The following is a 15246-nucleotide window of genomic DNA, read 5'->3' on the forward strand; positions in this document are numbered from 1 at the left end:
TTCCTGAAAAATGTGGTGATTACGATAGATAATAGACCCCTTCAAACTGAACACAAATATAATTTTAGAATGACTGTAACACAAAGGAATTTTGAGAATTTTGAAATTAACTTTTAACAAATATAATGTATTTAATGGCATAATGTTTCGAAAACATTGCATGGATTTAACAAGACTTAAAGTATCAGCAAGTGTCTAGCAACAGTCAGCCAGCTCTGAAGGATTCTGGTTGCCATGATACTGTTTTTCCTTTGTGGCAATGTCCTGGTTAAACCTTTCACCATGTTCATCACTGACTCCACCTAGATTGGAAGAAAGTCCAAGTTGGAATGCAGAAAATTAATCTTCAGTGACATGTTGCTCTTATGGTCTTGTATGTTGTAAGAAGTTTGTCAACCAGCTTATTATAGTTTGGTGCTCTACAGCCGTTCAACACTTTCATAACATTTTTTATCAGTCCATGTTTTATGTGAAGCAGAAGTAAAAAAAATATCCTCGATGGGTCAACAAGTGGTTCATTTGCCTTGTTTTTCTGTCCTGGAACCACATTCTTTCAGAGTGGCCATTTCTCATTTTTGGAATGTGACTCATGCACAGCTGTTCAACAATGTAACAACAGTACTTAGTATATCCGAGATGCATTCCAAGCAGCAGAGCCACAACTATAAGATCTCGACAGTACTTACAGTTTCACTTGGTGTACCAGATGTGCTTCATCAACAGTTCTATCACATACCTGGTGAAGACTGGGATGTTATGGAGGCCTCTCTTAGACCTCCTGCTCAACACTCCTGAAGGTGGAGAAAGGGAGCGTAAGGGGAAGGAGTGTCATGAGTGCCGGAGTAGCTAGCTGGTGAGGTCCACTCTGTAAGTGGGTTGAGCTGGTAAATGCAGTCCTCAGATCAGGTTGCAGGAGCAGCTTGGCAGCAGAGCAGAAGACATAAGCTGGACCAGGAGACAGGTAGTGGTTGGAAAGAACTGGGCAGAGAGGTATTAAATCAACAGAGTAAGTCCAGGAGCCAGACCAAGGTCAGTAACAGCCGGTCAAAGCAGTACAGAATCAGCAGGCAAAGACCAGTCCAGTAAACAGGCTGGGGTCAGAGTAATCAGTTGAACAGAGCTGAGACAGGAGCAGAAGCGGAGTTCAAGGACAGGCCAGGTCATACACAGAAAAGCAAGTAAAGCAGATCAGGTCTCAGGAACAAGCTGAAAACTATTCGGCAACTGCTCATAGTGACAGATCAGTTTAAATAGACCACTGGGCGCCAAGTGCACATGCTAATTGGTATGTGCATGTGTGCACGTTCACGCATAAATAGGAGCATGGTGAACTGGAATCAGGAACGACCGGGCCCCATGCTGCAGGGGGCCTGAGAGGGCCCCCTGTATGTATAGAGACTAGGATCGGCAACCGCAGCTGAGATCGAGCTCCCCCGATCCTCCCGAAAGAGCTGATCGTGATCACATTGGAAATTGGAATGGAAAGTGAAAGCAAAGCACAGTGTGTGCTGTGCTCTCTGCCTCCACCTACAGTGCAATACCCGGCAGGAAGTTACAGGTACAGTCCTCTCTCTGCCGTTTTTAAAAGGCTTTCTGTATGTATGTACATTATGTATGTATGTATGTGTGTATGTGTGTGTATGTATGTATGTGTGTATGTGTATGTATGTGTGTGTATGTATGTATGTGTGTATGCATGTGTGACTGTGTTTATATGTGTCTGCATATGTGCATCTATATATGTATGTGTGTGCATGTATGTATGTTTGTGTGTTTATATGTGTATAAAATATATGTATGTGTGTGTGCTTACATGCCAGTTGTGTGGGGGACACTTATCATCTAGGAAGCAATGTGTGGTGTGCTTGTCATCTGGGAGGGGTTGTGTGTGCGGGCCCCAATCCTGGGGGGATGCTCTGAGTGGGGAGCTTGTCAACTGTGGAGTGCTGTGTGTGGGGTGCTTACTATCTGTGTGTGGGTTGCTTGTTATATGAGGGGGGCTACGTGTGGGTAACACGTATCAGCTGGGAGATGCCTGTCAGCTTTGTGGGACACATCAACTGGGAAGTGTATGCTTTTATATATATGTGTGTGTGTATGTGCTTATATATGAGTATGTGTGTGTGTGTGTCTGTATATGTGCTTATATATGAGTATGTGTGTGTGTATATGTGCTTATATATGAGTATGTATATGTGTGTGTATGTGTGTACATGTGTGTTTATGTGTGTGTGTGCACATTACTTTTAATCCTGACCCCATATATGTGTACAATCAGAAGTATTTTTTTTTTCAGGTTGTTCATAGTACCAGCAAGAAAATGCTATTCCTCTGAAAAGCGATCCATACTCATATTGCATTTCAGAGGCATTTGACAGGCGGTGAAAAGGCAATATGTTGCTTCCTCACCGCCTGCTTTAACCCCCTAATGCAGGGGTGGGGAACCTGCGGCCCGCACAATCATTGCGTCCGCTGCCCCCGTGCCGCTGAGCCTGTGTATGCCAGTGGAGCTGTCAGAAGGAGCCGATGGCTCCGTCCTGACAGTGTGAGTCACAGAAAAGCTTCAGAAAAGGGTGGACCCGGGACGCAGAGCAGTGCGCCCCGGGCCCACCCATTTGTGTGACAATAGCGAATGAAAATTCACTATTGTCACACAGATCCTCCTCCTAACCAACGCTGTGGTCAGTCTGCATTGAAAGGGGGCACGCAGTGGTCAGTCTGCATTGAAAGGGGGCACACTGTGTTCAGTCTGCATTGAAAGGGGGCACGCAGTGGTCACTCTGCATTGATGGAGGCACGCTGTTGTCAGTCTGCATTGAAAGGGGGCACACTGTGGTCAGTCTGCATTGAAAGGGGGCACGCTGTGGTCACTCTGCATTGATGGGGGCACGCTGTTGTCAGTCTGCATTGAAAGGGGGCACGCTGTGGTCACTCTGCATTGAAAGGGGGCACGCTGTGGTCAGTCTGCATTGAAAGGGGGCACGCTGTGGTCAGTCTGCATTGAAAGGGGGCACAAACATTGCACTTGCGACTGGCCCTGGCGTTCCGCCACCAGGCTGGGAGGGAAGGGCCCCATCCGGGGGGCCCTTTATGGTTTCTTGCATCGGGGCCCTGAAGGTTCTAGTTACGCCACTGACTGGAATAGTATGTTTAACATTGCCTCTTCACTCAAAAATATGAGCATGTGTGCAATGTGCATGAGCATAGACCTGTACTGGTGCTGGGATCCAGTTTAAGCTGGACACACACTATACAACTTTCTTTAGATTTACCAAAACCATTTAATAGGAGGTCAAACCTAAACACTTTCAATTTGTATGCAGTCAGGCAGGCCCTTCCACTACATACAGCTGCAAGAAAAAGTATGTGAACCCTTTGGAATGATATGGATTTCTGCACAAATTGGTCATAAAATGTGATCTGATCATCAACATCTAAGGCACAACAATAGACAATCACAGTCTGCTTAAACTAATAACACACAAAGAATGTGTTTTTATTGAACACACCATGTAAACATTCACAGTGCAGGTGGAAAAAGTATGTGAACCCTTGGATTTTATAACTGGTTGAACCTCCTTTGGCAGCAATAACTTCAACCAAACGTTTCCTGTAGTTGCAGATCAGACGTGCACAACGGTCAGGAGTTATCCTTGACCATTCCTCTTTACAGAACTGTTTCAGTTCAGCAATATTCTTGGGATGTGTGGTGTGAATCGCTTTCTTGAGGTCATGCCACAGAATCTCAATCATGTTGAGGTCAGGACTCTGACTGGGCCACTTCAGAAGGCGTATTTTGTTCTGTTTAAGCCATTCTGTTGTTGATTTACAAAGTTACATAGTTACAATGTAGTTGAGGTTGAATAAAGACAATAGTCCATCCAGTTCAACCTGTGTAGGTGTATATGGCCGTAATCATCTCTCATACCCCTGAATGTTCTGATCCTTGAGATGTACGTCCAAGAGTCTTTTGAATGTAGCCATACTTCCCGCAGAAACTACCTCTTGTGGTAGAGAGAATTCCACAATCTTGTAGCCCTAACAGTAAAGAACCCCCTGCGTAGCCTGTGGTTAAAACACTTCTCCTCTAATCGCATTGTATGCGCTTGAGTCCTCATGCAATCCTTGCGATTGAAAAGCTTTTTTTCTATGCTGAGATCACCATTGAGGTATTTATAAATTGCTATCATGTCCCCTCTCAGGTGTCTCTTCTCCAGGGAGAATAAATTAAGCGATTGTAGACGCTCTTCCTAATTAAGGTCCTCCAATCCCCTAATTAGTTTAGTTGCCCTTCTCTGGACTCTCTCCAGCTCTGAGCTGGACAGAATACTCCAGATGCGTCGGACCAGAGTTTTATAAAGTGGTAGGATTATAGTTTTATCTCTGGAATACATCCCTTTCTTTATGCGTGCTAATATTCGGCCGGCTTTGGCAGCTGCCGATTGACATTGCATGCTATTGCTTAGTCTATCTTCTACTAAGACCCCCAGATCTTTCTCCATTTTTGATTTCCCCAAAGGTTCCCACCCTAAAGTGTATTGTGCTTTTATGTTTTTAGTCCCCAAGTGCAAAACCTTACACTTCTCCACATCAAACCTCATTTGCCATGCCGTTGCCCACTCTGTTATTTTGTTCAGGTCATTCTGTAGGATATCTGCTTCATGCTGTGCAGTTATTGCCCTGCTCAATTTTGTGTCATCTGCAAAAACTGATATAGAACTAATGATCCTGTCCTCAATGCTGTTTATGAATAAAATAAACAAGGTTGGTCCCAGGACTGAGCCTTGGGGGACCCCACTTACCACCCCAGACCAGTCTGAGTATGCAGTATTTATTACTGCCCTTTGGACACGCCCTTTTAGCCAGTTCCGTATCCAAGAGCAAACCTTGTGGTCGATGCCTGCAGACCTTATTTTATAAATTAAGCGCTTGTGGGGAACTGTATCAAATGCCTTAGCGAAATCCAGGTACACCACATCCACTGGTCTCTCCCTATCTAGACCTCCTCGTAGAATGTTAAGAGATTGGTTTGACAAGAATGTCCATTTGTAAACCCATGCTGATTACTGCTGATGATGTTGTTGTCTTTAGCAAACTCTACGATATAGTCCCTTATCATCCCCTCCAGAAGTTTACATACTATCGATGTCAGACTGACAGGCCTATAATTTCACGGGACATGCCTCTGCCCTTTGTTTAATATCGGTATCACGTTAGCTTTCCTCCAATCCCCTGGTACATTTCCTGTCATAATACTGTCAGCAAAGATCAGGAACAGATAGATATAGTTTTACTGTGTACTTTGAGTATTGTCGGATGTGCGCCATCTGCGCCTGGTGATTTATTTGTGTTTATTTTATCCAGCCTTTCCCTGATTTCGCCCTCTGTTAGCCATAGCGGCATGTCCTGTGTATTACTACTAACCATACAGTCATGGTTAGTGTACCCTTCCTTTTCCTGTGTAAAGACTGAGGAGAAAAAAGCATTCTGCACGGTTGCCTTTTCAGTGTCCTCTGTAACCATCCTCCCATCATCATTAATTATGTGTGCAATATGCTCTCCCCTAGTTTTTTTGCTGTTGATATATTTAAATAATTTCTTTGGGTTCTTTTTACTATCCTCCGCTATTTGTCTCTCAAAGTTGATTTTAGCCATTTTGATTTCGTATTTACTTTTCTTATTTGCCTCCTTGTATTGCTCGAAAGCCAATACTGTGCCCTCTGATTTATATTTCTTGAAGACCATTTTTTTACCCCTAATAAGTTTTTTAACATTACGGTTCAGCCAGCCAGGTTTGGCTTTGTCTCTTCTAAATGTATTTCCCATAGGAATGCACTGCCAGATGCAATTGTTTAATATGTTCCTAAAGCATTCCAATTTTTCCTCTGTGGTCAATGTTCCTAGGGTTTGGTCCCAGTTTACCCTTTCCATCATTGAGCACAATTTGGGAAAGTTTGCCCTTCTGAAGTTTAGGGTTCTTATTCCCCTCTTGCCTTGTTATATTGTTATTTACGCTAAATGTGGTCATCCTGTGATCGCTAGAGCCCAGGTTGTCAAAATGTCTTGATTTACTTCTATGCTTTGGGTCATTGTCCTGTTGCAACACCCATCTTCTGTTGAGCTTCAGCTGGTAGACAGATGGCCCTAAGTTGTCCTGCAAAATGTCTTGATAAACTTGGAAATTAATTTTCCCTTCAATGATAGCAATCCGTCCAGGCCCTGACGCAGCAAAGCAGCCCCAAACCATGATGCCCCCACCACCATACTTCACAGCAATGTTTTGTTTGGACAGCAGTGGCTTCCTCTGTGGTATCCTCCCATGAAATCCATTCTTGTTTAGTGTTTTACGTATTGTAGATTCGCTAACAGGGATGCTTGCATTTGCCAGTGACTTTTGTAAGTCTTTAGCTGACACTCTAGGATTCTTCTTCACCTCATTGAGCAGTCTGCACTGTGCTCTTGCAGTCATCTTTACAGGACGGCCACTCCTAGGGAGAGTAGCAGCAGTGCTGAACTTTCTCCATTTATTGACAATTTGTCTTACCATGGACTGATGAAAAGCAAGGCTTTTGGAGATACTTTTATAACCCTTTCCAGCTTTATGCAAGTCAACAATTCTTAATCGTAGGTCTTCTGAGAGCTCTTTTGTGCGAGGCATCATTCACATCAGGCAATGCTTCTTGTGAAAAGCAAACCCAGAACTGGTGCATGTTTTTTATAGGGCAGGGCAGCTGTAACCAACACCTCCAATCTCATCTCATTGATTGGACTCCAGTTGGCTGACATCTCACTCCAATTAGCTCTTGGAGATGTCATTAGTCTAGGGGTTCACATGCTTTTTCCACCTGCACTGTGAATGTTTACATGGTGTGTTCAATAAAAACATGGCAACATTTCATTCTTTGTGTGTTATTAGTTTAAGCAGACTGTGATTGTCTATTGTTGTGACTTAGATGATGATCAGATCACATTTTATGACCAATTTGTGCAGAAATCCATATCATTCCAAAGGGTTCACATACTTTTTCTTGCAGCTGTAGTTGAAGGTAAATCTAAAGGAAATCTAACAACAAAAGTTGTATAGTGTGTATCCAGCTTTACCTTACAAGTGCCAAGTTTTTGCATAGTTCTTTTATGTGTGCAGCTTAGCCAACAGGTATTGCAAATTAGAAAAATGGTGGATGTCTATAAAATGATACATGATCAGTCAAATTACAGGTTATTCTCATGATTAGAGGCCAAAATCTTTAATATACTTAAAAAAGGGTTCAAGAAGCAAAATCTTTGTTGTCCAGTGTATTCCCACAAGCTGAAAAATCTATTTTGAGCACCTTCGACTGCCTCTAGGGCATCAGAAATGGCTCAGCTATCACAAGCAATGCTAAAGATCTGGAGAATCACTTTGTTGTATGGGAAACCTAAAATGATATTTTTCTGCAGGAAAACTCTTCAATGTATAGACATAGCTTCTTGGGCAAAAATGTCAATTTCATTTCGTTTACTGCCAACAACTCTGCCGAGCTCCGATGTGTACTGTAGAGCGTGAAGCGAGTCCCAGTATCATAATTAGTCTCTTCTGCTGATCACCGTATTGTCTCTTTAAGAAAAGCGGGTGTGTCAGTAACTATGGAAACTTCAAGCTGAGAATAAAAGCAAATCAGTTCTCAAGCAGTCTACAGGAGCCTGGCAGGAATGCGTAGAGGAGGGAGATGAGGATTTTGGATACAGAAGTTCAGGTGGGAGGGGGTGGCTGTAACTCCCAAAGAAGATTTCTTTGTGATCATTGGGACAAGAGTCAAGTGGTGATCCTCCCTCTGCTCATAGAAGATGGACATCAGGTGAGAAGGTGCAGGTGATGCTGAGTGTCACACCTATTACATGCCTCCTTCTGTTCACATTACACTTCCACATTTCACTGCTGCTTTAACTTTAGGCTTATCGTGACATCCACTGCTCAGCATGAAAGGCACTGAAAAGGTTTTACACTTTTCCATCCTTACACTATCTCGGAATAACTGTTAGCTGACTTACCAGAATGCCATGCACCTTACTGTGTATATGAAGAAGAGGATGTTACATTTTCGCTTTTTGGCTGTACAACATTTCACCTGTTATATTACTTTTATATGACTTTTAATGCTAAATTTTGCATATACAGACATTTAAAAAAAAATGCAAAGTGTAGTTAACCCCAATGTCACATCTTCCTAAATTGCTTCCACTGTTCTAAACTGGTAAAAGATTCTGCTTTGATACCGTTACTGCACTTTGCACATATGTAATTGTGCTGTGAGTTACTGCACTTTGCACACCATGATGCTATGGGTTACTGTGCTTTGCATGTTACCATGCTATGGGTTACTACATGTTGAACATCAACATTCTTTGTTTACATTTGGACACCATCATGCTGAGAGTTATTTCACTTTGCATATACATCATCATGTTGTGGGTTACTGCATTTTGTGCACAATCGTGCTGTGAGTTATCGCACTTTGCACAAACGTCATCATGCTGTGGGTTACTGCACTTTGCACACTATCGTGCTGTGAGTTATTGCACTTTGCACAAACGTCATCATGCTGTGGGTTACTGCACTTTATGCACTATTGTGCTGTGGGTTTTTTCACTTTGCACATACTTCATTATGATGTGGGTTACTGCACTTTGCGCACTGTTATGCTGTGGGTTATTGCACTTTGCACATACATCATCATACTGTGGGTTACTCCACTTTGAGCACTATCGTGCTGTGGATTTTTTCACTTTGCACATACGTGTTCATGCTGTGGGTTACTGCACTTTACGCACTATTGTGCTGTGGGTTATTGCACTTGCACATACGTCATCATGATGTGGGTTACTGCACTTTGCCCACTGTTGTGCTGTGGGTTATTGCACTTTGCACTTACGTCATCATGTTGTGGGTTACTGCACTATGCGTGCAATTGTGCTGTGAGTTATTGCACTTTGCACATACATCATCATACTGTAGGTTACTGCATTTTGTGCACTATTGTGCTGTGGGTTATTGCACTTTGCACATACTTCATTATGATGTGGGTTACTGCACTTTGCGCACTGTTATGCTGTGGGATATTGCACTTTGCACATACATCATCATGCTGTGGGTTACTGCACTTTGCGCACTATAGTGCTGTGGGTTATTTCACTTTGCACAAACATCATCATGCTGTAGGTTACTGCACTTGACACACTGTCCTGCTGTGAGTTATTGCACTGTGCACAAACGTCATCATGCTGTAGGTTACTGCACTTTGGACACTATCGTGCTGTGAGTTATCGCACTTTGCACAAACGTCATCATGCCGTAGGTTACTGCACTTTTCACACTATCGTGCTGTGGGTTATTTCACTTTTCACATAAGTCCTCATGCTGTGGGTTACTGCACTTTGCGCCCTAACATGCTGTGAGTTATTGCACTTTGCACATACATCATCATACTGTAGGTTACTGCACTTTTCGCACTGTTGTGCTGTGGGTTATTGCCCTTTGCACATACGTCATGTCATTATGATGTGGGTTACTGCACTTTGCGCACTGTTATGCTGTGTGTTATTGCACTTTGCACATACATCATCATGCTATGGATTATTGCCCTTTGTGCACTGTCGTGCTGTGTTTTATTGCACTTTGCACATACGTCATCACACTGTAGGTTACTGCACTTTGCGCACCATTGTGCTGTAGGCTACTGCACCTACTGGGTAACTTTACTTTGCACTTACATCATCATGCTATAGGTTACTTCTCTTTGCACGCCATCAGTCTGTGGGTCCCTTTGCATGTCACCATGCTGTGGTTTACTGCACTTTGTACACCATCATGTTGTGGGTTACTGCATTTTTCACGAAACATCACTATGCTGCGGGTTACTGCATTATGCACACAATCATGCTACGGGTTATTGCATATTGCGCACCATCATGCTGTAGGTTACTGCACTTTGCCCTCAATTGTGCTCTGGGTTATTGCACCTTGCACACCTTAATGCTCTGGGTTATTGCAATTTGCACACCTTAATGCTATGGATTATTGCACTTTTCACATTATCATGCTTTTGGTTGCTGCCCTTTGCACACCTTAAAGAATATGTTACCCTAACATATCATATTCCTGATATGTGCCTACCGTACCATGTACTTGTATAAAAAAAAGTATCCTGTGCTCTTTGTATGGCTTCCTTTGTGTGAAATCTCTGGTGTTTCTGCCAGTCCCACTGCTTTCCTATAAAAACTGACCACACTAAGCAGGAGAACACAGCGTAGTCAGTTCTCTAGCTGTGCTGGGAACTCAGTGTACTCTCCTCCAATATTCAGACTTGTCCTGACACCCCTTCCCCCCTGGGAAGATCAGTGTGCTGCTCCTTCTCCTCCCCTCAGCTCTTATGCAGCTGAGAACAGAGGGAATGTGATCACTTATGAAAAAGAGGAGAAAAAGGTATTTATAATGTTCTTTTTTTGGTATCTATACACAAATGTTTTGCCTTTCATTTCTGTTTTCAATTATATGAGTTGTTTTACAAGGTGAGGGTTTTCATACACTTGGATGCTGTGCATTTTGCACACCATCTTGCTGTGGTTTACGGCACTTTGCACACATTGCACTCTGCATACCTTAATGTTGTGGGTTTTTGCACTTTGCATATCTTAATGCTGTGGATTATTTCACTTTGCATACCTCATATTGTGGGTTACTACACTCTGCATTTTTTGTGCTGTGGTTTGCTTCACTTTGCACATCATACTTTCTCTAGCCCTATCCTATTATATAATAAATGATACACCTAAAGTGTACTAAGCCGCGCTCACCTAAAAGTGCAATGCGCAATAAATAACAACAACCTCTTAATATTAAGGTAGATATAGTACAAAGTGCATCAATAAGTGCAAAACCAATATTTGAAAGATAAAACACAAATAAATGACTATAAAGGGCTTAGCCAGATAAATATTGCATCAAATGGTTTTAAAAGGTGCATATAACCAATATAAAGTGCATCAATAATCAGTGAATACGTAAATCATAAGTAAAGTCCCATGCACCAATGAATAGATAAATAAATAAATATAAATGGTGCAGTCTCCAAGGGATTATTCTTCCTCATGAAACAGATCTTCACTCCCTTCACCACATAGGCACCCGGTGTGTGGGAATGCTTACCAGAAAGCACCGACCCCTTAATTACAGGGGGTCAATGCAAGCAGACTGATATCAGAGTGACCAGAATCCACTCCTCCGCCACCTCACGCTCCTCAGCGATATAAAAATGAAGGAATGGCAAAAATGGTGAAGTACGTTCAAACAGTTTATTTAGAAATAAAGTGGACACACTTACATCATAGATAGATATACCGGCAAACAACACAGGATCCGAAATAGACACGAGTGGTTACCGCTCCCGCGTTATTCAAAACTGCATCAATCGGTCCCGGAAATGGCAGAAAAACAGCGTGATTGCGCTCCTATGCTCCCGACCAGTTTCGTCGGCTCACAGGCCATCGTTCTCAAGGGACGCTGATTTTCTGCCATTTCCGGGACCGATTGATGCAGTTTTGAATAAGGGAAGCGGTAACCACTCGTGTCTATTTCGGATCCTGTGTTGTTTGCCCATATATCTATCTATGATGTAAGTGTGTCCACTTTATTTCTAAATAAACTGTTTGAACGTACTTCACCATTTTGGCCATTCCTTCATTTTTATATCGCTGAGGAGCGTGAGGTGGCGGAGGAGTGTGAAGTTTATTTGTCATACAGGCGTTTGTGGAGTGGATACTCGAGGAGGGCTTGATCTTTCATTTGGATTCTGGTCACTCTGATATCAGTCTGCTTGCATTGACCCCCTGTAATTAAGGGGTCGGTGCTTTCTGGTAAGCATTCCCACACACCGGGTGCCTATGTGGTGAAGGGAGTGAAGATCTGTTTCATGAGGAAGAATCATCCCTTGGAGACTGCACCATTTATATTTATTTATTTATCTATTCATTGGTGCATGGGACTTTACTTATGATTCACATATTCACTGATTATTGATGCACTTTATATTGGTTATATGCACCTTTTAAAACCATTTGATGCAATATTTATCTGGCTAAGCACTTTATCGTCATTTATTTGTGTTTTATCTTCCAAATATTGGTTTTGCACTTATTGATGCACTTTGTACTATATGCACCTTAATATTAAGAGGTTGTTGTTATTTATTGCACATTGCACTTTTAGGTGAGCGTGGCTTAGTACACTTTAGGTGTATCATTTATTATTCTCACGTTTTTTCACGATTGAGCTGCAGCTCCCCAATTTTTTGGTTCACACCAATTCTTTGGTTCACACCAACATATGTGCATTTACATATATATTGGTTTATGTGCTTTTTATGCACATTTATATTTAATTTGAAGCTGCACTTTTATCCATTTGCGCAGGTATATTGGCGCCTAACGCCAATCATTTTACTATCCTATTATATAATCATATTAAACTTTGTTGTACTACTGTGAAAAAAGAAAGAATAAAAGATTTACTGTAGCAGCTCAATTTGTTACATTTTTATTTTTATTTATTTTTTTTAGTTACATGGGGTATGTTTATTTACATCACCAGGAACAAGGCAAAATCATATTTAAACCATTGGAAAATTGTTCATTATCAATGGCTAAATTTAGCTTAACAAAGAAACTTTCTGCCCCTACTACTTATTTTTTACATTTTGGAGAGCTACACATGTCAGTTCAAGGATGGAAGCTGGACTCAGATACTATTTTATTTTTTTAAATATGTAATTGTCAAAGTAAGTGCATCATGAATGCTGGTTGATTGCATAATTTCGAATAAAATAGCCCCTATAAATATATCTCTCTGATGCACTTTAAGCCTAGGTTTACACTGAGGGCGGTTTAAAATTGTGTGAGTTCAGCTGAACTCGCACGATTTCAAACCGGCATTTCCAGTCTGACTTTGGGGGGCGATTTCAAAGACATCTGTGCAGGTTCCTGCATAGATATCTATTGAATTTGCAACCAAAATTCGCCAACAGTAGTACAGAAACTACTTTTGGGAATCGGTGCGGCGCCGCAAAGTTGGCGTCGCACCGATTCGGACGGTGCCATTGCCGGCAATTGGCTCAGATTTGACATGTCAAATCGCTTGTCAAAACAGACCAATGTGAATGTGGGCTCATTGCTCAAATCATTAAAAATAATGAACCAATTCAATTTTTTAAAATCAGATATTAAGTTTTCTGTAAAGCACCTGATTCACCTAAATCCGCTCTATTCGCGTCAAATCGCAGATTTGCTGGCACTAACTAGCCCTATGATAAGGCTGACAAAACTGGCACATAGATATAATTTAGAAGTTTATATTCCATGCTGTTTACATTCCATAATAACACAGTAATTACTGTCTTCACGGTAACAGTTTACAGTCGGGTTATTAGACCAAGCTTTGCCTTTAAAAACAGGCGATCATATGGCAAAAATGACAGGCTGCCTGCCCCACCGCTGACAGATAAACACTGGATTCCACTATCTAATAGCTTTTGACAGGCAGACTTGCACGTTAATGATAGTACTGTGTATTTTCTCTATGCAGCCCAATCTCGGAGAGTGTCATCAGTGAAAACTAGAGAAATGCCAGCCATGAGAGGGCTGCTAGCTCCTCAGAATACTTTCTTAGATACCATAGCGACCAGATTCGATGGAACGCGTGAGTAGTATACATATTATTGGAATATTTGTGCTTTTTATTATTATTTGTTAAATGTCTTTAATTTTAACAGAAGTTCAAGCTAAGATAGGTTGGAGCAAGTGTTAAAGAGACACTCTCAAGCTAATCTAACACAGTGTGAAGAACAAATGGGTACAGTAACTGTTTTATCCCTCATAAGTTCAAAGCAGTCAGAACTATGGATAGGGGATGATTGCTAACTGACTTTGGGTTCTATTTCAATGTTTTTATTAAGGTTGGATAAAAAAAAAAAGAGCAAGTATAAAACTTGTATCCAAACAATAATATCAAGATGGAGATAAGATAAAGTCCCACAATGCAGGTGGGTGATTTCAGTATATCAATAGCAGGCATTATCGGCAAAATAAGGTATCGTCATATCAACTACTATCAATAAATAGACATGAAAACATGTCTCTAAAGTGAAAAAATACAGAGGGCGCACCAGCCTAGCGCATTACCTTTGTAACAATTTATTTTGATAAAAACATATACATCATACTCACAAAGTAGATGAAATGACAGGCGAAAATAAATTTGTAAGTCCAACGGAAGTCTCCACTGAGCATTTTGCACTGATGCAAACCGTAGTGGGATATATACCTCCAAATGTAGCTTACACGTTTCAGGGGGTGTCCCCCCTTCCTCAGAGCTCTGATATTGTTATTGTGTGAAGGTCATGTTATTCCATAAATGTAGTCACCACGTGAGCCATCACCATGTGTAAGAAATGCACTCTTACCAGACTGAAATGACCCCACTACAGAGTCTGATTCGGCTGTTATAAACACTTCAGTTCACACCCATTGCTTCCAATATGTCAGACTGGCTTTCTCTCCAAAATTAGTAGAAACAATGGTGGCCATATATGCTGTATAATCGAATATCCACATGTAATCAAAGCAAGGAAAGCCGCATAGTGTAAATCGGCTAAAAACTTTAACGTAAACACATGATACACATTTTACTCACATGGTAAGCACATAAAAAGTCACAATTTCAAGCTGTATAGCAAAAGTTCCAACTCCAAAGAAGCGTGACCATGTTGCGTGCGTAGGTCCAACACATTTCATCCCATAGGACATCATCTGGGGCATCTTCATCTTCTGCCATTCATGGTCAGAATGCATGCCTCCTGCTCCTTTAAAATTGCATCTTCACACCACCACAATCTGTAGTCCAGGACAGAAGTGGCCATGACAGCACAACAGATCATTTGTGTGGGAAATGCTTGTTACTGTAAGAGATTTTGAAGGTGATTAGACAATGACGGTTGCAGGGGGAGATGCTTGTTACTGTAAGAGATTTTGAAGGTGACTGGTCAATGCAGCATACAGAGATGATGGCTGCAGAATTATTGAGGTGACTGGGCAACTCATGTGCGCTGAGCAGAGCAGCTTTAACCACTTCAGCTCCAAAAGGTTTTACCCCCTTAATGGCCAGGCCATTTTTTGTGGTATGGCACTGCGTTGCTTTAACTGACAATTGCGCGATTG

The 15246-nt window shown here is 41.7% G+C and overlaps 1 protein-coding gene across 1 annotated transcript in view; it reads left to right on the forward strand.

The window, feature by feature from the left end:
* The first annotated feature begins 7583 nt into the window (after positions 1–7583).
* The window catches only part of KCNH3 (potassium voltage-gated channel subfamily H member 3), a 148647-nt gene continuing 140984 nt past the window's right edge, over positions 7584–15246 (forward strand). Inside the window, exons 1-2 of the mRNA XM_082244360.1 lie at positions 7584–7838; positions 13616–13729. Coding sequence (XP_082100486.1) covers positions 13654–13729 — 76 coding nt within the window. The 5' untranslated portion in view covers positions 7584–7838; positions 13616–13653. The remainder of the gene's footprint in view (positions 7839–13615; positions 13730–15246) is intronic.

Source organism: Pelophylax lessonae (assembly GCF_965119305.1).
Source record: "Pelophylax lessonae genome assembly, chromosome: 2".
NCBI classification, from domain to species: domain Eukaryota; kingdom Metazoa; phylum Chordata; class Amphibia; order Anura; family Ranidae; genus Pelophylax; species Pelophylax lessonae.